General features: G+C 47.8%; 10 protein-coding genes across 10 annotated transcripts; 4 read left to right on the top strand and 6 right to left on the bottom strand.

Moving 5' to 3' along the window:
- Positions 1–2,047: 2,047 nt before the first annotated feature.
- Positions 2,048–3,630, bottom strand: BGZ61DRAFT_467740 (uncharacterized protein). Its single transcript, XM_046247810.1, has one exon. The coding sequence runs from the start codon at positions 3,524–3,526 to the stop codon at positions 2,522–2,524; it is 1,005 nt and encodes a 334-aa protein (XP_046094371.1). The 5' UTR covers positions 3,527–3,630; the 3' UTR covers positions 2,048–2,521.
- A 169-nt stretch (positions 3,631–3,799) lies between these two features.
- BGZ61DRAFT_467738 (uncharacterized protein) lies at positions 3,800–5,278 on the top strand. Its single transcript, XM_046247809.1, has one exon. The coding sequence runs from the start codon at positions 3,914–3,916 to the stop codon at positions 4,898–4,900; it is 987 nt and encodes a 328-aa protein (XP_046094370.1). The 5' UTR covers positions 3,800–3,913; the 3' UTR covers positions 4,901–5,278.
- A 44-nt stretch (positions 5,279–5,322) lies between these two features.
- Positions 5,323–6,459, top strand: BGZ61DRAFT_467737 (Alpha/Beta hydrolase protein). The gene has a single exon (XM_046247808.1). It carries the CDS (start codon positions 5,409–5,411, stop codon positions 6,162–6,164), a length of 756 nt encoding a protein of 251 aa, XP_046094369.1. The 5' UTR covers positions 5,323–5,408; the 3' UTR covers positions 6,165–6,459.
- A 619-nt stretch (positions 6,460–7,078) lies between these two features.
- BGZ61DRAFT_487055 (uncharacterized protein) lies at positions 7,079–8,146 on the bottom strand (the record flags this gene model as incomplete). Its single annotated transcript, XM_046249926.1, has 1 exon — positions 7,079–8,146. One exon carries the CDS (start codon positions 8,144–8,146, stop codon positions 7,079–7,081), a length of 1,068 nt encoding a protein of 355 aa, XP_046094368.1.
- A 571-nt stretch (positions 8,147–8,717) lies between these two features.
- BGZ61DRAFT_510989 (uncharacterized protein) lies at positions 8,718–10,116 on the top strand (the record flags this gene model as incomplete). The annotated part of the gene is made up of 2 exons (XM_046252089.1): positions 8,718–8,760; positions 9,245–10,116. The coding sequence occupies 2 exons, from the start codon at positions 8,718–8,720 to the stop codon at positions 10,075–10,077; spliced, it is 876 nt and encodes a 291-aa protein (XP_046094367.1). The 3' UTR covers positions 10,078–10,116.
- Positions 10,117–10,230: 114 nt separating this feature from the next.
- Positions 10,231–11,345, bottom strand: BGZ61DRAFT_500560 (chaperonin 10-like protein; the record flags this gene model as incomplete). The annotated part of the gene is made up of 2 exons (XM_046251565.1): positions 10,231–11,273; positions 11,321–11,345. 2 exons carry the CDS (start codon positions 11,343–11,345, stop codon positions 10,231–10,233), a joined length of 1,068 nt encoding a protein of 355 aa, XP_046094366.1.
- An 898-nt stretch (positions 11,346–12,243) lies between these two features.
- BGZ61DRAFT_373552 (NADP-dependent oxidoreductase domain-containing protein) lies at positions 12,244–13,429 on the bottom strand (the record flags this gene model as incomplete). Its single annotated transcript, XM_046242255.1, has 3 exons — positions 12,244–12,980; positions 13,029–13,206; positions 13,265–13,429. 3 exons carry the CDS (start codon positions 13,427–13,429, stop codon positions 12,244–12,246), a joined length of 1,080 nt encoding a protein of 359 aa, XP_046094365.1.
- Positions 13,430–14,596: 1,167 nt separating this feature from the next.
- BGZ61DRAFT_373486 (uncharacterized protein) lies at positions 14,597–15,423 on the bottom strand (the record flags this gene model as incomplete). Its single annotated transcript, XM_046242251.1, has 2 exons — positions 14,597–15,104; positions 15,164–15,423. The coding sequence occupies 2 exons, from the start codon at positions 15,421–15,423 to the stop codon at positions 14,597–14,599; spliced, it is 768 nt and encodes a 255-aa protein (XP_046094364.1).
- A 911-nt stretch (positions 15,424–16,334) lies between these two features.
- BGZ61DRAFT_435087 (uncharacterized protein) lies at positions 16,335–17,278 on the top strand (the record flags this gene model as incomplete). Its single annotated transcript, XM_046243979.1, has 2 exons — positions 16,335–16,564; positions 16,740–17,278. The coding sequence occupies 2 exons, from the start codon at positions 16,335–16,337 to the stop codon at positions 17,224–17,226; spliced, it is 717 nt and encodes a 238-aa protein (XP_046094363.1). The 3' UTR covers positions 17,227–17,278.
- A 1,180-nt stretch (positions 17,279–18,458) lies between these two features.
- BGZ61DRAFT_467733 (uncharacterized protein) lies at positions 18,459–18,928 on the bottom strand. The gene is made up of 2 exons (XM_046247807.1): positions 18,799–18,928; positions 18,459–18,748 (listed from the first exon to the last, which is right to left on the bottom strand). The coding sequence occupies exons 1-2, from the start codon at positions 18,799–18,801 to the stop codon at positions 18,497–18,499; spliced, it is 255 nt and encodes an 84-aa protein (XP_046094362.1). The 5' UTR covers positions 18,802–18,928; the 3' UTR covers positions 18,459–18,496.
- Positions 18,929–19,165: the final 237 nt, after the last annotated feature.

Below are 19,165 nucleotides of genomic sequence, written 5' to 3'. Positions count from 1 at the left end.
TACTTATAAAGGGAATAATACTAAGTATATAGATAGGCCAGTCTAGCTAGTATTTTAGCTAATAGACTCTTATTACTTAATATCTACCTTAAGCTTCTATTAGGCCTTAAGTTTTAGAATATTTAAGGAAATATTATAAAACCCCTAATAAAAAAGATATATATAACTTATAGAAAGAAGTAATATTTAAATTATTATATAAACCCCGCAACAAATATATTTACTATAATAAAATAACTTCTTAATATATAATAAATCTTATAGTTATTAAAATAATAGAAATAGAATATAATAACTTTATAACCCTCCTAATTAATAATATATATAAAAAGAGAATACTATAAAGCTTTAATAGATTTTTAATATACTTAATATAAAATTAGTATATAAAAATAATTAAAAAAGCAAGTTAAACCTATAAAATATAATAAGAATATAAAATCTATAATATAATCTTAAAATAAGGCTAATAAAAAGAGAGATATTATATTATAGCTTAGGTTGGAATTAGACAGTCTTAAATAGTAAAATTATAATACCCTATTTTATTCTTCTTTAATTAATAAAAATTACTTAAATTACTCTTATAATCTTACAATCCCCGATATAAGAACTAATTAAGTAAAGAATTACTTAGACTACTACTATAATCCTTATAATCCAGGATAATAGCTTATTGGGATTACTACTACAATCTCTATAATCCACTATAATATATATATATATTTACTTAGTACTTTTATAAATAGATAGCCTTATTAGCTATTAATATACTTAGTTATATTAAATTTACTATTCTACTATTACTAGACTGTAACTTATATTACTTACTATAACATCCTAATCTACTTAATTATATACTATATGCCTCGGATTTATTCTATACCCCTAGGTTAGATCCGACTGTTACAGCTAGACTATAAATTTAATATATCTTATTAAGGTTAGCTAGTAAGAAAGCTAAATAGCTATTATTAAAAAGTAAGAATTAAAATATTAAATTAAAGTTAAGAGATTAGTTATATTAAATTAAATTAGAGTATTATTATATAAAGTTAGTAAATAGTTAATATAGAAAAGAGTAAAAAAAGAAACTAAGCCTGAATTAAAATCTTCTTTAAAAAGCTAGAGAATAGTTATAGTAAGTAAGAGTGCTACTATCTATTATTACTTTAAACTTGCTATAAATTAGTATATATCAGTCCTCTCAGCTCGGGTAGCTGAATTACTCCCGAGGCTATTTATACTAGACCTACTAGAGCTTGAGTGAGTTCGGTAATAATTTTATTAGCAAGGCCTTTAATAGCAGCTGTCCCCAAGCAATAGCCGTAACCTTTAGAGCCGAGTAGGCCGAAGCCAGGGTGTTTAGGCCCCACTCGACGAGAGGGTCCTGTGTTAATTTGCCCTATTTACCAGCCTCACCAGGCCGCCACTGTGTGTCCTGTAGATGAAGCAGGCCGCAAGTATACGGGGGTCGCCCACTTGATGCCATAGCCAAGCAAGAGAGCGTAGCGTTGTTCCAAGATATGCCCGGTCCGCGGGAAGGTCCCAAAGAAGATAAATGCCCCCAAAAGACGATCACATCTCCTAGCGGAGACTACGCAGATTGAATCTAAGGATGCTGACCTCTTTTGGGGGAGACGGTGATCCCGGATCTTGAGCAATGCAGGCAGGAGTCGGGTACAAGATATCGTCGGGTGATCATCAAGAGTCGATGAAATGCCCCGGGAGTTAAGAAATAGAAATCGGAATACTGGATCTCGGAATACTGTTGTCAAGACCGGCGCCGTTCACGGCAGCTTGAACAAGACGATCCGATCGCTTCACCTTTCAAGGCTTTGATGAGTCCAAAGGGGCGATAACATCCACCCGTTACCCAGCCGGACTGGACCCCTCCGTCTGATAATATGCATCAGTGTTCCAACATAGTCCCATTCAATAGAGCTAGCCTAGAAAGAAGACACACAATACACACCAATTACGGGCAAAGTTAAATCAGTGCCACCCCAGCTTTCCGACAACAGGCACCATTTAGACTATACAAATAGTCGGCATTAAAGCAGCCCCTGTGTTCTGACAGTATCGGGAGGAAAGGCTGAAAAAATTGGGTCCAGGCATGCTGCGGCGTTTGCGGCTGGATATCGATAATTTCTCTAACAGTAAGCGACATTATATGATAAAACATAAAAGTCCGCATGCGTGCCTGATTTCTTAGTTTACTTCTTGGTTTTCTTTGGGCCCCCTCCCCCCTTCCCGCCTTCCGGTTTCCTTCTTGTTTGTTTCTGGATATTATCCTCGGTAATTAATGGTCACCATATTATTTGCGACGCCTCATTCTCGCGATCAATCCTCTCACACTCTCGTGTCAAATAGAGCCACCCATAGATTTGGCAACCTTGGAGAGTATGACCTGACTTGGATGGAAGCCCTAAGACATATGGCAAGGGTCTATCTACGCGGCGCAAAATGAGAGAACATCTTTGGTCTGAATCGAAGAAGCCCTGCACATAAAGGGTATATGCTAAGACGCTAAGTCAATTCTCGCAACCGAGCCCTGGCTTGAATTACCAATGGCCAGTGCTCCCGTGACGTAAAGCTGTTGACTCGAGTTTGCGAAAGAGGCTGCCACAGATGAAGAGGAGCCGAGGAATGGCGACGTAGCTCTGATGCGCTTGGCCTTCTTCAGGATGTCGACCTCAAAGATTTCCATCGGGCCATTCGTGGCTATCCAGGCTCGTGTTCCACACGGGGACAGAGCGAAATCGTCTTGAAAGGTGATATTCGTAGCAAGAATCTCGGCAGGACCGGTGGCAAGGCCCGCAGGGGAAATTGGAATGGACGCGAAAACCTTCTGGTCCAAGTTGGTGAAAAACAGCTTACTCCCCAGAGTGCGTATCCCGTTGACACCTATACCAAGACCAGAAGACAGGGGTTGCATGGTCGGGTCATTCAGAATGACTTCAGCAAGGCCAGTGCGGACGTTGAGTTTCGTAATGGTCCCGTTGGCTGAATCGGAAAGAAGAAGATGATCGGCATCGCTCGGACTCAAACGCGTCATGCCATTTAATTGTTCGGCCGAGGCAAAATCGGCAACATGACTGATTCGAGCGGTAGAGTTGCTGCCCGAGCGTGGCTCTGCTCCGTCACGCAGATCAACCTGCCACACTGCGTTCGAATAACTCGTTTCTGTGAGGTTGGATGCAACAACATAGAATATGTCCTTCTCCATCTCGGCTATCCCAAGTAACCCTGTGTAGCCAGGAATCTCACCAATAGCGAGTGGCGAGTAAAGGTTCGAGGGCGAGACCTGGAAGAGCGTGGAACTTCTGGTGGAAGTGACGAGTATGTCTCCGGTGTCGCGAATAAAAAGATTTTCGAGGCTGGGGGCGTCCGATACAAGACCGACGAGAGACACTTTGGCAGAAGCCTGCTGCTCACATACGGCGACCGGTATGGCGAAAACAGACATGTCCCAAAGGACAAGTGGAAATAGCAGCGCAGAGCGGGAAAAGGTGGTGAAAATCATTGTATTTAGGGGGAAAGACAGTGATGTTTAGAGAAATAGCCAGTTGAGTGGCTGCAGCTAAGGAAGCTTTTTGTAGTCCGAAGGAAAAGGAAGCGACGATGTTAATCGTACCTATGTGTGTTATCCATAAAACTTTGCTCGGAGCAGGCTAAGTTGGCAAACTGCGTAACTCCATTAAACCCGGACTTTAAGACCACTAGCTCAACACAGAAGACCGTAAATTCTCCACCCATAAAAGCCGTATTCAGTGCATTTTTCATAAAACTCATTATCTTGTTGGACTCATCAACTGTACTTTGTCCTTAATTGTTTAAAAACTACGTTCCAACAACCCACGAACTCAGACTGAAATTTCCTCGATTCGTCTGGAAACATCTCAATCACATCATGACCGATCGCTATATTACCGTCCACAAGTCTCCCAAGGGGCCGGGCGACTCTCGTCCCACAGCTCTTCAAATCATCAAGGATGAAGGCCTTGAAGGGAAGTTGGGAGGCCAGGTAGCCTTGGTCACCGGGTGCTCCTCTGGAATCGGGATCGACACAGCCCGCGCCTTGCACGCAGCTGGCGTCACGCTTTACCTGACCGCGAGAAATCTCAACAAAGCCAGGGCGGCTTTAGGTGATTTAGTCAATGATGAACGGGTCAACCTCCTGGAGCTAGACCTTGAGTCATTTGATAGCGTCAGGTCGTGCGCTGCAGAGTTTCTCTCAAAGTCCAAGACTCTGAACATCCTCATTTGCAGTGCTGGGGTTATGAGACCACCTGAAGGTCGAACTAAAGATGGATTTGAGACTCAATTCGGTACCAACCATCTAGCACACTTTCTGCTCTTCCGTCTTCTTGAGAAAGCCTTGCTTACTGGCGCAACATCTGAAAAATCTTCCCGAGTGGTGATTGTCTCATCCATGGCCCACCGCTCCGGAACGGTGAAGTTTGAGAACATCAATTTTGAAGGTTGCTACGACGCCTTGGCAGCTTATGCCCAGAGCAAGACTGCAAACATATGGACGGCCAACGAAATCGAACGACGTTACGGGGCTCAAGGCATTCATGCTTGGAGTGTCCACCCTGGTTTCGTCCTAACGGATCTTTTACGCCACGCGTCGGATGAACGCAAGGAGGGGATCAACAAAGATGAGGCGCTGGCATTGATGTTCAAGAATTCGGCACAAGGGGCCGCTACGAGCGTATGGGCCGCTACTTCTGCATCATTGGAGGGCAAGGGAGGGAAATACCTCGACGACTGTCAGATCGCGGAACTTTGGAATGTTTCGCACGGCGCTCGTGCTCCGGGTTATGAACACCATGCGTACGACGAGGAGGCGGCGATCCGGTTGTGGGAGGAGTCCATTAAATGGGTTGGCCTGTGAGCAAGAACCACGGCTTTAGTCTGGCCTTGACCGGCACTAACGATGTGATTTTTTTTATTCTGCTTCCGTCTCAACATATCCAGTCCTTGTATGACAGGCCTTTCCTTTCACCTAGCTCTTCTATGAATGTCAGACGCACAGATACTACGTAGTATATTGCGAGGTCCGTACTACGTCTTCCGCGGATATTCCTACGCTCAGTCGCCGTACCACACCGGTTATCGTGGCACAAAGTCAGTCGGCCAGTCTCTTCTGCATCATGAAAGAAAAAGGGGGTTGGGGTGGGGATAAGAAAAGGACCAAGCTAGCTTGTCGAGGTTCGTGCAGATTTGAGTTGCGGCGATAACAGTAAATCCGGTGAGTAGCATATTTAACATCGACGTCACACCACAAAAACAAAATCTGCTGTTATCTCCTAAATCCATGGACATGTCCGAATTTTCCCAATTTTCAACAGGGATCCAACAAACCTTTTTCATACGCACGTCATCGTCAATTCTTTGACATCATGGCACAGACCAATTGTTGCCTCAATGCCTTCGCATGGGACGGCAGTCCATGTGGAACTGAGGGTAAGCTCGCCAATAACGACTCGTACATTACTGGCCAAAACCCAGAGCTTGCGATATTGCTCATTCACGATGCATTTGGTTGGAAGTATGCGAATATTCGCTTGCTAGCAGATCACTATGCTCGCGAGATCAACGCGACTGTCTATGTCCCCGACTTCTTCGGAGTCGGATCGCTTCCATTCGAGCCCATGTTCGAAGGTCGATTCGACCAGATGGACCTTGTTCAGTTCAACATTGACAATGCCCGACACAAGCGCGAACCAGAAGTTTTAGCCTGCGCAAAGGCCTTGCGACAGAAACACAAGCATCTCGCCGCCGTCGGATTTTGCTATGGTGGTTGGGGCTGCTTCTTCCTTGGTGCGAAGAAACACGAAATGAGCGACGGCCGCCCCCTGGTAGATTGTATATCTGTTGGGCACCCGTCATACCTGACTACAGATGATATCGACAACGTAATTGTTCCTGTACAATTGCTTATTCCTGAATTTGAGCCTGCGTATTCTCCAGCTTTGCAAGCCCACACTTTTGCAACCCTGCCCAAGCTAGGTTTATCATGGGATTTTCAGTATTTCCCGGGTGTGGAGCATGGGGCACTTAGTCGCGGGAACGAGAACAAGATTGGAGAGAGACGGGCTATGGCAAGGGCTAAAACAGCTGTGGTTGGGTGGGTGAAGACATTTGCTTCGGAGTAAGAGATGCCAGGCCTTGAGCATCGGTCTAACGTGTAGGGTCAGGGTTCAGACGATGTTGGCCGAGTCAATCAAATTATCACATCGCATGATCAAGGCTGCTGCTAGACTAGCATCGACAAAGATCCCTGGATTTAATCAGTAGGCACTCCAACCCATATCTAGCGATGTAGCTACCTCAGAATGTTGATCCAGGGTCTGAAAGCATGCTACTCTGAACCGATTTCCCCGTCCTCCACCATTGCCAGAGTAACTGCCTCTACGATGTAACACCCCCTTACTAGCAACGCCAATTCATCTCCTGCGAAGCTAATTTGCATCTGAGCCCTATGATCTGCAGGGCTAGGGCAGAGGTAGAAGAAATCTCTAACAATCAAGCCGACGACGCAGCCGACGACACTGTAGCCGCGGAAACACCATGGAAAAGATCGCCTCTTAGTAAAAAGAAATCACCGATACCTTCAGCCAATTTTGTATCTGGCCAGAAATAGATACACCAGGTGAAACATTTCATCCTGACTTTAAGCATCGTATATGATATTTTAGGAATAACAGGTTCAGTATATGCACTCTCCAACTCTTATAGTAAATTTAGTGTGGACTGTGGAATTGGAGGAAGGTGGGTTTCAGCTACAAATTGGGTTGCAAATAACGCGAGGATGGTCGCTGCCTCAACTCCAGTCCTTCACGTCCTTATTCGACGAGTCCGCTCGTCTGCCGAACAATACGACCAACCCGACGAGGGAACCGACTCTAGACGGAAAAACCTACATCACATGGTAGCTGCTAAGGCGAGGAAGCATAGTTAGGGCGACGACCGGAGTTATAAGAGTATTCTTGACGAGGAGACGTTTCCAACCAGTATGCAACCGATCTAACGAGGCATCCTAAAGCCAAACCAAAAGCTGCATTCTTCTCTATTTGCGTCGCCAGATGCTCCACAGATCCTTGAAGTAGCCAACCCACCCCTTGACCTTCTCGGCGTAGTTTAGAAGCATAATATACCGCTTGATAAACGCGTCAACCTCGTCGTAGTCGGAGCCGTACATCTCCCAGACAGCCCTGCCATGGCCGTCGTTCTCGTTGTCCTCGACAATCATAAAGGCGTCCTCGTCCTCGACGACCTTGACGCTGCCGGTCTTCAGCTTAGGGCCCACGGCGAGTGCGCGTCCAGCAACTTCATGGTCGGCGATGAGACGGGTTGCAGCGTCGACGCAGTCCTCGAACTGCGCTCCGCCTGCGGTACCGGAGAGAAAGATGGCCTCGACCTTGGGCCGGAGCATGTTGCTCTTGGAGATGTAGTAAGGAGCAATCATGTTGACACGGACACCGCGGGTGAAGGCCGTGGAGCGCAGGGTGCGGAACAGACCGAGAATGGCGTGCTTGCTCATGGTGTACTGGCACTGGCCTGGGAAGGGAACGACAGATGAGAGCGAGCCGATGAGCAGGAGGCAGCGGTCACCGGAGTCATTCTCAGGGAGGTAGTAAAGCGCGAGATGAGTGGTGTAAATAGCGCCCGTGATATTGACGTCGAAAGTCTTAGTGTTCGGCTTCGGGACACGGCCGTTGACCAGCTTGGGAGCCTCAAACTTTACGGCCTGGCCAGGGAGGATGATGCCGGCGTTGGGCACCACGATGTCGATGCCGCCATGAGGACTGACGCGTACGGCTGTTTCAAACAGGCTGCACTGGGAGTCCCAGTCGGTGACATCGCAGTGCTGGAAGACAAAGGCGGACTTTGGGTAGGTGGTCTTCAGAGAAGCAACGAGCTCCTCGCCGGCAGCATCAGCGAGGTCACCGATGATAATGTGGGCGCCATGAGAGGCCCAGTGACGGACGAGATGGGCGCCGAGGCCGTTGGCGCCGCCAGTGATGAGGATCGTCTTGCCCTTGAGGGTAGACGGGTCGTATGGTTTGCGAATGTCGACGGGCGGTGACTGGCGGATGAGGCCTCGGACATCGTGGATGTTGGGGTCGGTGGGCATCTTGAAGAATCGCTTTGACTTGGCCCTGGCCGGCAATTGACAGATCGCGAACAGCAATGCGGTTGAGACAGGGTCTTGTCTTGGGTACGTGTGAAACGCTTTTGCCAACTGCCAGCTCAAGCCTGTCAGTTGTCAAAGTCGCCTGTTTAAACAAAAATATTCTCGAGGGGAATCCACTTCAGACTCGAACTAAATAAAGAGTCCAAAATTGTAAGCTGAACTATTACGGCACGTACGGAGTACATAAGGTATATTGTCAGCTCTGTATTGTGGAGCGTTCCCTTTTGACCTAGCGTAACATGAACTGTACAGGGTATATTGCGTCAAGAAAACTTAAATACTTCTTGACCTAATAACGGGCACGAGCGGAACTACACCTTAATCCTTTCTTGTATCAGTCTAGCAAGGCTTCAGGGAAATAAGGACAAGCTACGGCGCAACCCTGGCAGAGCGAGAGATTGAGGTGGGTATATTTGATAGGGTATCACCAGCTATGATTGGTCATGCACTAACAATGTGTTAGGTTCACCGCCGGTAATTAGGCCTCGCCAGATTTAACCATGAGAAGTTAATGCTGGCAGTTACACTTAGTAGTTACACTTCACAGCCTGACTGTAAGGGGACCCGCGCCAATAGGGCGTAATGCCTGAGGCTCGTTTACGGGACCAACTTCCGGCATCAGGATTGTTGCTGCTTTTCTGGGCGTTCTCCATCGGCACCAGGCACCTTAACCCCGTATAAAATCCGGTATTGAGTCATTTGTGTCTCTCGAGCAAGTAGGCAAGTAGCGGGTTCCACTTTGAGCGTCATATCGGACTTAAAAAGAGAACCCACCCACGAGCACGAAGCTATAATAGTGGAGCGAATTATTCCGCTTCAGACTATATATACTCCAAATAATACAAGATCTTCACTCCTCTTTCTCATACTTCCTTTGCATTATCCTGAAGCGTTACATCACCTCCCTCATTCTCTTAAACAGACCCGGTATCATGGAATCCTTTACACTCCTCCTCCCGAATGGAGGAACAGTCGCGGGCATTCACAACATACCTCCACGCTCCGAATCTCCCATTTAATGGCGCCCTCTGGTTGTAGGCCTCCATGGTGGTGGTTATGAATGCCATTACTTTGATGCCGATTCCAAACACACCGCATCCACTTCGAGCAACGCCTACAGTGTGCCGTTCATATCCATCGATCGCCCCTGCTACGGAGGAACCAGTTCCTTTCTCCCTGTCCCGGAAGGATCAAATTTTATAACGGAGACCGGAATCTGGTTGCACAAATACATCCTGCCGACGCTTTGGTCCAAGTTCGGTATTCCGAATCAATGCAATTGCCTGGTGCTCTTTTGCCACAGTCTGGGCGCAATGCATGGGACTGCGGCGGCAGCGATGCATGGCCAGGATGAGAGGCCATCATATCCATTGGGAGGGCTTATATGTTCTGGCATCGGTGATGTTTGGCGGCCTCAGATGTATGGGAACTCGGTGAGCGAGCCATATGACCCTCTGGGTTCAAGCTCGTTTACTCTCGAGGTGAAGGATGCTCTTATGTTCCGGCCGGGAACTGTGCACCAGGATATCCTCAGGCTCACGGAGCGGCTCGGTTCTCCTGCCCCGCTGGCCGAACTTGCGAGTTTGCCAGCTTCGTGGTTACCTAGTTGGAAAGAAGAGTGGGCAGTGCATGTCAAGGCGCCGGTCATGTTCGCCTTGGTGGAACAGGAGCCATTCTTCATGGTTTCAGAGGAGCGAGCGAAAGCATGTGGAGAGGCATTTTCCAGTAGCTTGCGCGTCGACAGCAGCTTCATTATGGGCGCACCGCACTGCATGGAGTTGAGTTACTGGGCACAAGGGTGGTACGCAAGGGCTTTTGGTTTTGCAATGGAATGCTCGGCGCATGTGGGACTGCAAAGTGAATGCGAATAAAGGGCACATCAACGTAGTCTCGAAAGTATTTAGCCTCAGAAAGTTAAATAGATGATATGTGAGCTCGCAAGGGATGCTTGAAATCGGTGTGTCGACATGTATGACTTGAATTGTGGTTGCAATCTTTTACTAGTGTAAGCTAATTACAATTTGTCAAGCCTTCGTGTCTGCAATCCGATATACATATTTAACACCATGTGCCTTTCCCTCAAGAAGTTTTGCTAGCCCAACTGGGAGCCCGTTTAGCCCACCCTGCACTACATCATGTGGATGGGGCTTTAACCATCCCTCTTCAAGCCCCAGTTCGATATATCGGTAAAAGATGTAACCAAAATGCCTAGGCGCGTTATGGACGGTGCCCACAGCCGTCCAAAAACCCTCCACACCCTCCGGTACACCCTCCAATGCCGGTTTGACGTATCCGTCGGGAAATAAGACCCCGGGCTTCTTGGGAATCTTTACCCCGTCCTTAGGGAGAGTCATAGTAATCCTTCCTGATTCTGGGTGAAGAAAAGCCCCGAGGATTTTGTCGCTTCCGTAGTCAGCCACCGCGTCGAAAGCATAAAGCACTGGCTTCCCTCCCAGAGCCTTCTTGATTTCGGCCAAGACAGTTTCGGGACCTAGTCGGTAATCAATTACCACGTCGCCCTTGCTAGAGTCAATGAGGGTTTCGACATGGTCCTTCGACTGCCCAGCCACGCAAATTATAGGATGCACCTCGCTTTTCCTCGCGAATTGCACGGCGAAGCTCCCAACCGCAGCCCCTGCGCCATAAATGACGAGAGGGCCGGTCTCTGGACGGTCTTCGTCCGTCGTCCAGGGAAGGGGGAGCCTCAAGTTACTATATAACCCAAGGGCCGCCGTCATGCTAGTCAGGGGTACCGTGGCAGCCTCCTCAAAGGAAATATTAGCTGGCAGGCGAAATGTTGTGTGGGCCCATGCAATGGCGTATTCGGCAAAGGCCCCATGGGGTGTAAACATTTCGTGAAAGGCAGCGACGCGGTCATTGGGGCGAAACTCCAGGACGCCGTCCCCCACGGACTCGACATAACCAGCTATATCGTCTCCAAAGTTGGAGGGCGGAAGCCAGAATGTAGATTTGACACCTTTTGGATTTGAACCAGCCACAACTCGGATAAGAACCTGGCCTTTTTGTGGAACAGGGATGGGACTGTCAATAATCTTGACTTCGGGTCCTAGGAAAATCAGATACGGTTATGTTGCATGATTTTGACGGCGTTACCTTGAGAAACAATTGCTTCCTTCATTCTTGGTATGTGGCCAGAAATGACTGTTGAGGTTACCTTGGAGTTCAAGTATTAGCCTCTGGAGCAGTAGGCTGGTCATGTCATGGCTTGTATGCTTCCCTTATTTTACTCAACGGGAGTAATGAAGGACCCATGACCGTTATAGACTAGTATCTCGGAGTCTACGAAAGTCCGTCTGGTAAAAAAAGAGTCTATTGACTGAAGTACACAGTAGGGCCGGATACAATTGATCACCGCCATAGGTCTATCGCAGCTTCTCCACAGTGATCGGTTAGTAGACCAGGGAAGTCTGGAAAAAGCTGCCCCATCACATTTGTCTTGTGAAGTGAGCAGTCGTTCACCTGGACTCGGCCAACTCTGGAGGTTTTCCCGTGCCCGACTCGAAAGTCTCCGAGGTCTGCACCATGTCGGTAACTCGGGAAAGCTTACCCCTAATGAAGATGGCGTGCTGAGCTGTCACCGTCATCTCGGTGCATGTAACTCTGGATACCGCTTAAATCTGAAAACGCTATTGAACCTAAAGTCGACGGTAGTGATAATGCCTATCTATCTCTCGGCTCGCTTATTTCTCAGGTCGAAGGACAATATTGAAGAATTACGATTCAGGAGCGGGCAAGTATAACTCTCCATACCGCATGGACTGCACAAGTCACCCTTTTGAGAGAGGAGGTATGTAGATATGCTGTATATAACATAGAATACATAAGAAGTAATTTTACGCCCGGGAAGTGAGGAATGTTGCCGCAGGAAAGAAATAGGCATCTACACCTCTCGCTACTCTTCATTATCTACATGTGATCAAAAGTGTAGTGCACACTCCGTAACTACCGCCGTAAGGAGGTGCTCATGATAGCGTATCCCTATACAGTATATTCCTGGCCACTTGATAAAATTGGGATCAAATGTGGCCCCAGATAGGTCTCGGCTGATACAACTCCTCAAGATACCGCTCTTCCTCATCGCTCAGGACTCTCCCATTACTTCCAACCGCCTCGTCAATCCTTTTCACACTGCTGCACCCAATAATGGGGCTTGTGACCCTCTTGTTGATCCAGGCGAGTGCTACATGAGCCATCGGCCATTCCCGTTTCTCAGCGAGCTCCGCCACCCGGCCGATGATCTTGAGGTCGACTTCGGATGTACCATGCCCTCCACTTGTGAGATCAGACTCGGTCGAGGCTCTCGCCGTCGAGTCAGAAGGGGGCCGGGCGAGGTGTCCACGGCACAAAGGAGCCCAAGGAATAAGCCCAACGCCAGTTTCGTTACAAAATCGAATCATCTCGCGCTCCTCCTCGCGATAAAGAAGGTTGTACTGGTCTTGCATGCTCACGAATTTAGTCCAGCCGTTCTTTTCAGCGCAAAACTGAAGCTGGGCGAACTGGGTTGCCCACATGCTGCTCGCGCCGATATAACGGACCTTGCCTGATTGAACAAGGTCGTGGAGAGCTTTCAAGGTCTCCTCAATAGGTACCGAACTGTCGAATCTGTGAATTTGCAACAAATCGATATACGTAGTCCCAAGTCGCTTCAAAGAGGCTTCGACCTGGTTGAAGATTGCAGTGCGCGAGAGACCGAACTGATTTTGATAGTCCTTGGATCTATCAAACTCTGAGTAAAAGGCAAATTGTTGCTCCTCTGTGATAATTATTAGAAGGTGCACCGGAAATCAATAATTGAACATACCTGGCGTTTCTCCGACGGCAAAGTTACATTTCGTAAGAATGACCAGCTTCTCGCGAGGGATATCATAGTGCTTGATAGCCTTGCCAATGATCGCCTCAGAGATGCCATTTGAGTACGAATTGGCTGTATCCCAGGTATTGAGGCCCCGGTCGTAGGCTGCCTTGAGCAACGGCAGCGCCTATAATTTGAATCTTGCTTAGTAGCTGCAAATCGTGTTCTAGCGGGACCGCATGTACCTTGTCTTCCCCAATTGCCCATGGAATGGCCTGAGGATCACCAAAACTCATGCATCCAAGAATGGGCACGGAAACACGAAGTCCGGATTTTCCAAGTTGACGATACTGCACTTTTGTCTCTTCCAAAGACTGCCTGAGTCGACTAGGGAGTTGAAGAGTGGCCATGTTGACTGACAAGATAACAAACGGCGGTAGTAGGTTGAATGAGGTGGAGGATACGCGTTGAAGAACTGCTTGACTGACTGTAAAAGCAAGCTAGAATAGCGACAAGTATCTATACTCCTTTCGTCTCGGAGACTTTTGTGGAATAATTGGCCCGACCGCCGCGTTGCCGGACAATGTGGACGACTTAGACGCCCACTTGCGTCCCCAGACGCCGTATCCTTCGCACTCGTGGTCTGAAGAAGGAGCGTGCCAATAAGACGGCCAATTTTTATGGCACTTGCTCGGCGGGATACATACATACTACGTAGTAGATACGAGAAGCAAGGGGTACCCTATAAACTCAAATGCAGGTGCGGCAGTCCGTCTCGATGCGGTGGATTCCCCGAAATGCAGTCGGAGGATTATCGAGCCCGAAAGAGTCGGGCCCTGGGCCCCCTGCTTAGCGGGAAAAAGAGGGGTGCTACTAAATTAGCCCGCTCGGAAAGTAGGCATCTTGATTGGCTCGGTAGTTAATAGACTCCGTCTCCCTTAATCTTCCTTGAGCTAGTTAGAGTGGAGTCTGAGGCTTAAACTATCGCTGAGTAAGGATGCATTTCGGCAGGGGTAGTCACAACTGCACCGCCGGCGGTGCAGGTATTACTACCGTTTCAGCAAGGAATGGAGCAAACTATCATCGTGAGCAGAGCGACTTGACTTTAGCTGTGTAGTTGGAGATGCGATATGGCTGGAATGGGACAGGATGGATGGTGCTGGGTCTCGTGAGTGAGGAGGACGGAGCTGAATGATGCAAGATGAAGATAGCAATTGGTCAAGCGTCGGTCCGACTAGAAGTGTAGTTCGCAAGGGCATTGCAGATAGACGGCACTTGTGACAGCAGAGATCAAGGGTTATCGTCACATCCATGAAAGGGCGGTCGGGTGCCGGGTACACCGACCTGTTAACTTTCGATCTGATTGAAGTCCTGATGACTGAACTAATAGAAAGTCAAAGCAGCCATAGCCAGTGTGTTAGTTGGCAAAGCAAGTGAACGCAGTTTGAAGATTTGGACTGCCCCCAAGATTCAGAGCGCTGGCTGACATTGGTCTTTATTACTTTGCAGATGGGGTTATTAGTGATTGTGGTAGCCTATGAGATAACCCGTATGAACATGTGTTTCCTGATCCGTTGTCATGACAGACCGGCAATCCGCCTAAATGCCTCGTTCTCCAATACCCTCGAACCGCCATGTAGCGTTGTGATGCCATGGCCTTCGGCTACTAAAGCACCATCATGCTTACCCATAGCCATCTCAACAAGGAACTGGCCAAAAGGTTCACTCGGACTATGCATCCACTTGGCAAGCAGCCTGATGGGCGGTGCTACGAGAGGCGTCATAAAGTTGTACAAGAAACCCGGGTCAGGTATATAAGGCTTAATAGCGGCGTGCTGAGTGGCGTCGACGTAGCCAGCCCGGACTGTCTCTGTTTGCAAATGAGGATATGCATCTCGTAGTTTCGAGAGCGATAACTCAGCCTCGCCTTTAACGCCCGCGTAGTACGGGCTGAAAAGGCCAGGCTTCTGAGTAGCTAGTCCAGTGGATATATAGATAAAGCGGAAGGGTTCGTTGTTGGGGGTCAGGTCAGCGAAAGCCTTGGCCGCGGCAAGGGGATAATCTTTAGTGATTGTGACGTAGTCCCTAGTGAGAGATTAGAAGAGATACTTGAGGAGAAGGGTATATCTTTGGGGAAAATGCACTCTTTGGAGGCCTTTGTCTGGCTGATACCGAGGGCCCAGACAGCACCGCTTGCACCTTCGAGCTTTCTTAGAACTTCGGGGCTGTAAGTGGTGAAGTCGTTGAGAATTAATACGTCGACTCTTGGGTCTTGGGACTGTTCGGCCATAGGAACTGGTCTTCTGCTAAGAATGGATATTTTGGTGACATCCCTCATTTTGAGCATAGCATGGAGTGCGCTGGAACCCACCAGGCCGGTTGCGCCAGTCAGGATTAGGTGCATGATTGATTGAAAAGTTTTCTAGTGACAAGTGGGAAGTCATTAGAAATGTTAACGAATCAGTTGGTAACCAGAAACGAACGTGGCGTGTTGGAACGAGGGCAGGAATGGGGGATGTAGCAGTCTACAAGCCCTTGTTGGATCCTTGGCTTAGTACCTTCTTCAGTAGCTCTATTCAAGCAACTCTTCTGCCTTCACCCCTTATTGCACACTTCGCCTTCCGGTATAGTGGGATTGGTAGCTAAGCAACTGCCTCTAAGAGTGCAAATGGCCGGGATGCTTAAGATGGGAGCTTCGGCGACTTTTTCAATCGGACACGGAGGAACTTTGCAAACCGACGCGGCGCTTGAACCGATATGGCCAAGTCTCGAAACTTAATGGTCCAGACAATTGTCAAAGAAAGTACTGCATATTCGGTCATGCATTGGGTTATTGTACCGGCTTCGTGTAATTTAGGTTTTCGCAGGGGACGGAGCCTAAAAGTATCCGTTCCCGTGGAACTAAATCGTAAAGAGAGTCTAGTGATTAATCACAAGACAGTGCCCAGTTTCAAGGAGACCCTGCAGGGAGAACCTTGGATCTGCTCGCATTTTTTGGTTCCGGTACCTCGAACAAGAACTTGTTGCTCCGTGTCCGCCTGCGAAAATTCGCCGAGAGTTGCCCATGCCTGGCGAGATATGCTCCACACTAACCCATCCCCATCAAGAGCGGACATAACGTGCAGTCATCCTATCTCCGAGCGTAGCCAGCACAAGCCCAACGACCTGAATGGCAACCAGTCATGACACCATGTCCGCAATTTCCAACCGATGGTGTGGACTCGTTTAAGATCACTTCGCTGTCCCAACTTACCATGCACTTAATCCTACTTCAATTCTCTTCTTCAGCTATCATTTTATCCAAATCACATTAAGATGAGCGCCCTAGTTACTGAATTCGGCTATTTCATAACTAAGCCTGGGGTGGAGGCTTGGGATGGGAACAGCGTCCACAACAAAGCCCTGGCCAAGGCCGCTACTTTTGCACACAGTCAACCCGGTGCTCAGAGAGCATACCTCTCGGAAGAGCTAGAGGACCCTCACCGGGTGTGGATATTCCTTGATTGGGATACAGTTGATGACCATCTTAAATACGTCACGACACAGTATGATACTTGAATTTCTTTTTTCTTTTCTCTGTGATTTATTGGATACCATAAGCACTTAACTCCATCCCAATCCATCATAATTTGGCGCCCAGATGGACAAATTCCGATTCTGTTCAACCATTTTATGGATGAGAGGTTTCTGAGCTGATGAGCTGACGGTGAATTATTGTAGGGGTCACAAGAACAAGGCTACCCTCGAAAACACTATCGACTTTACCAAGGGTGGCTTTCTTCACGTCGTTGGGGAAGGACGCCCTCTAACTTTGGCGCTGAGCAACACGCCTTCTTCCGTGGCCCAAGCCCTTAGAGCCTACTTTCCATCCGACATTGGCCCAGATGCAAGGCAGGCGGCGTCTCTGGAGGTTGAGGAGTTTATGAAAGCCACTCTGAGCACCTTTCAGGATTCCGAGGAGGCAATTTACGGCTGGAGTGTTGAGAATGATGTTCCAGTGATCGGGGAAGAGAGCAAGACAGGCAAGGTGCTGGTGGTATTTATTAGGTGGTCCAGTGTCGGTGCCTCCAATGAGGCTTTGGAAAGTCAATTGTTCCAAGATAACTTGGGGACGATCCGGAACCTACCAGGCCTAATAGAAATGGATATGTTTCATGTGAGATCCAGGTTGACGCTCGAAGGGCACAGTGCTGGCGTTTTAAAATAGCAGGAATCCTATAGACGTAGACCAATACATTTCGACAGCAATTTGCGTATAATGTCCTCCCCGTTCCATTATTCTTGCATGCCGAAGCCTGTTTCAGACAATTTTCTATGTTGCCCATTGGACCGATATCTGACCCTCCCAGACTGATTATGTCTAAGGCTGGGAGAGACGTTCTTCAGAGAGCTGAAGACTGTTTTAATATTGAAGTTTATTTCCTCCGCTTGCAGAGTTGCAGACTTGTCGCGATCCAGGTCCTTGGGCGACCTGCTCTGTGGAATAGGTCGTTTCATGCCGCTGTATTTAGGAAGTGTAGGTTGATGAGACGTCTATACCTTTAGTATTCCTACTACAAATGGAACACCCTCAGCCCTCCGTTCTCTCATTTATCTTCCTGATACTCTCGCCGGCTCATCTTACGATTAGCTATTTGCTCTGAAGATGGCCTCTAACACCCGAAATGCCCATCATCTCTTATTTCTTCCGTTAGGTGAACGACTGAGCATCATGGTTCAAGTCACTATGGCGGGCGACGCCTCCTGTAAGACACTCTGAATTTTGCCACTTGCTTTGCGACCCCCAACATTGTACAGCGATCGCTCGTGTGGTGATGGATGCCATACTGGCAAAGCAGAAGCATCAGTTCACTTCACTTTCCAGCCAGGTTAGTGTTAAATCCAACTTTCCGATCGATTCACTCACGATTTGAAGAATATTGAAAGGGAAGATACCGACAGCATCTGTCACACATCAAGATACCAGATTTCAATGGCTATTGCGGAATTGAAGTTTTTCTTTTCATCATCATCAAAGGTGTGTCCATCGCCACCTGCCTCGACATCAGCTTCGTCATTGACCTAGCCCTAGCCCCAGCTTTTCCTTGATTTTATCAATAGCTAGTCAACAACTAGATGAAGCCCAAGACTCCGAAGCATCCGGAGCCTCTCGGCTGTCCGAGTTCATCATCAGTCTCTTCGTCTATAAGACTGACCTGACCCACTAGACAGGAAGAAAACCAAGAGCTTCTCGCACACATGCTCATTTCCATCTGCTCAATGCAACAGAAAAGGGCACTAAATTTTCTACCAATGAGTTCATGACAAAAAGAAACAAGACTTCGTAAATCATCAATATTTCTATATTTCCTATCGTCAGGGTTCGATACCCACAATCACGCAATGACCCGCCAATTGATGAATCATGATATGATGGCTGACTTTATGAACCAGCTCAGATTAAAATGTAGAATGTTGTGACGCTCGATTCGCTGAAACTAATTTGGCAATAAAGAATCCGTTTTAACTTCACCATTTGCCCCTCTGATGAAATAGACAGAATTGCCAGCCTCGACCTTTACCCACCCTCCTTCCTTTGGCATGCCAAACCACACGCCCCCTCCCGCATTCTTCTGATATGCGCGGTCACACTGAGTCCAATGAACCACTTGACCGGCACCATTGATGGCTCCCTCGTTTTCCTCCAATGTGGCCTTATTGAACGCCTCTTGATTGAATGGATGGACCTCCTTGAATATTGTTAGTCAGGCTGGATTGTTATTAAATGAGTTGGTAGTACCATGAGGAAGTCTGGTTTAGTAAATTAGACTCGGTAGGTGTTAAATTTCCTATAAAACTCGGTGGTTGGACGTTGTGTCGTGTATCGTGCTCTGCCTGCAAATCACCACACTTCGTTGACTGGCTTGAAAATGAAGTTTCTTACCTCGTGTCTCTACTCTGTGCACACAAATTGTCCATGAATAATACGATCATGTGACTAATCACGTGGCCTTCTCTGAAAAATAATTTTTATTGACTCTAGGGTAGGGGCATCCCAAATCTCAGGACATAATTAACGGTAGTTTGATACTCAAAGTCGCTGCTGAGTCGTTCGGGTCGGCCTTTAGAGAGAATATGTTGCCTTCTGACAGATAGATAACTGATAG

This window comes from Ilyonectria robusta (genome assembly GCF_021365365.1).
Source record: "Ilyonectria robusta strain PMI_751 chromosome Unknown BGZ61scaffold_61, whole genome shotgun sequence".
Classification (NCBI taxonomy): domain Eukaryota; kingdom Fungi; phylum Ascomycota; class Sordariomycetes; order Hypocreales; family Nectriaceae; genus Ilyonectria; species Ilyonectria robusta.
This window is presented reverse-complemented; position numbering and strand designations above follow the sequence as displayed.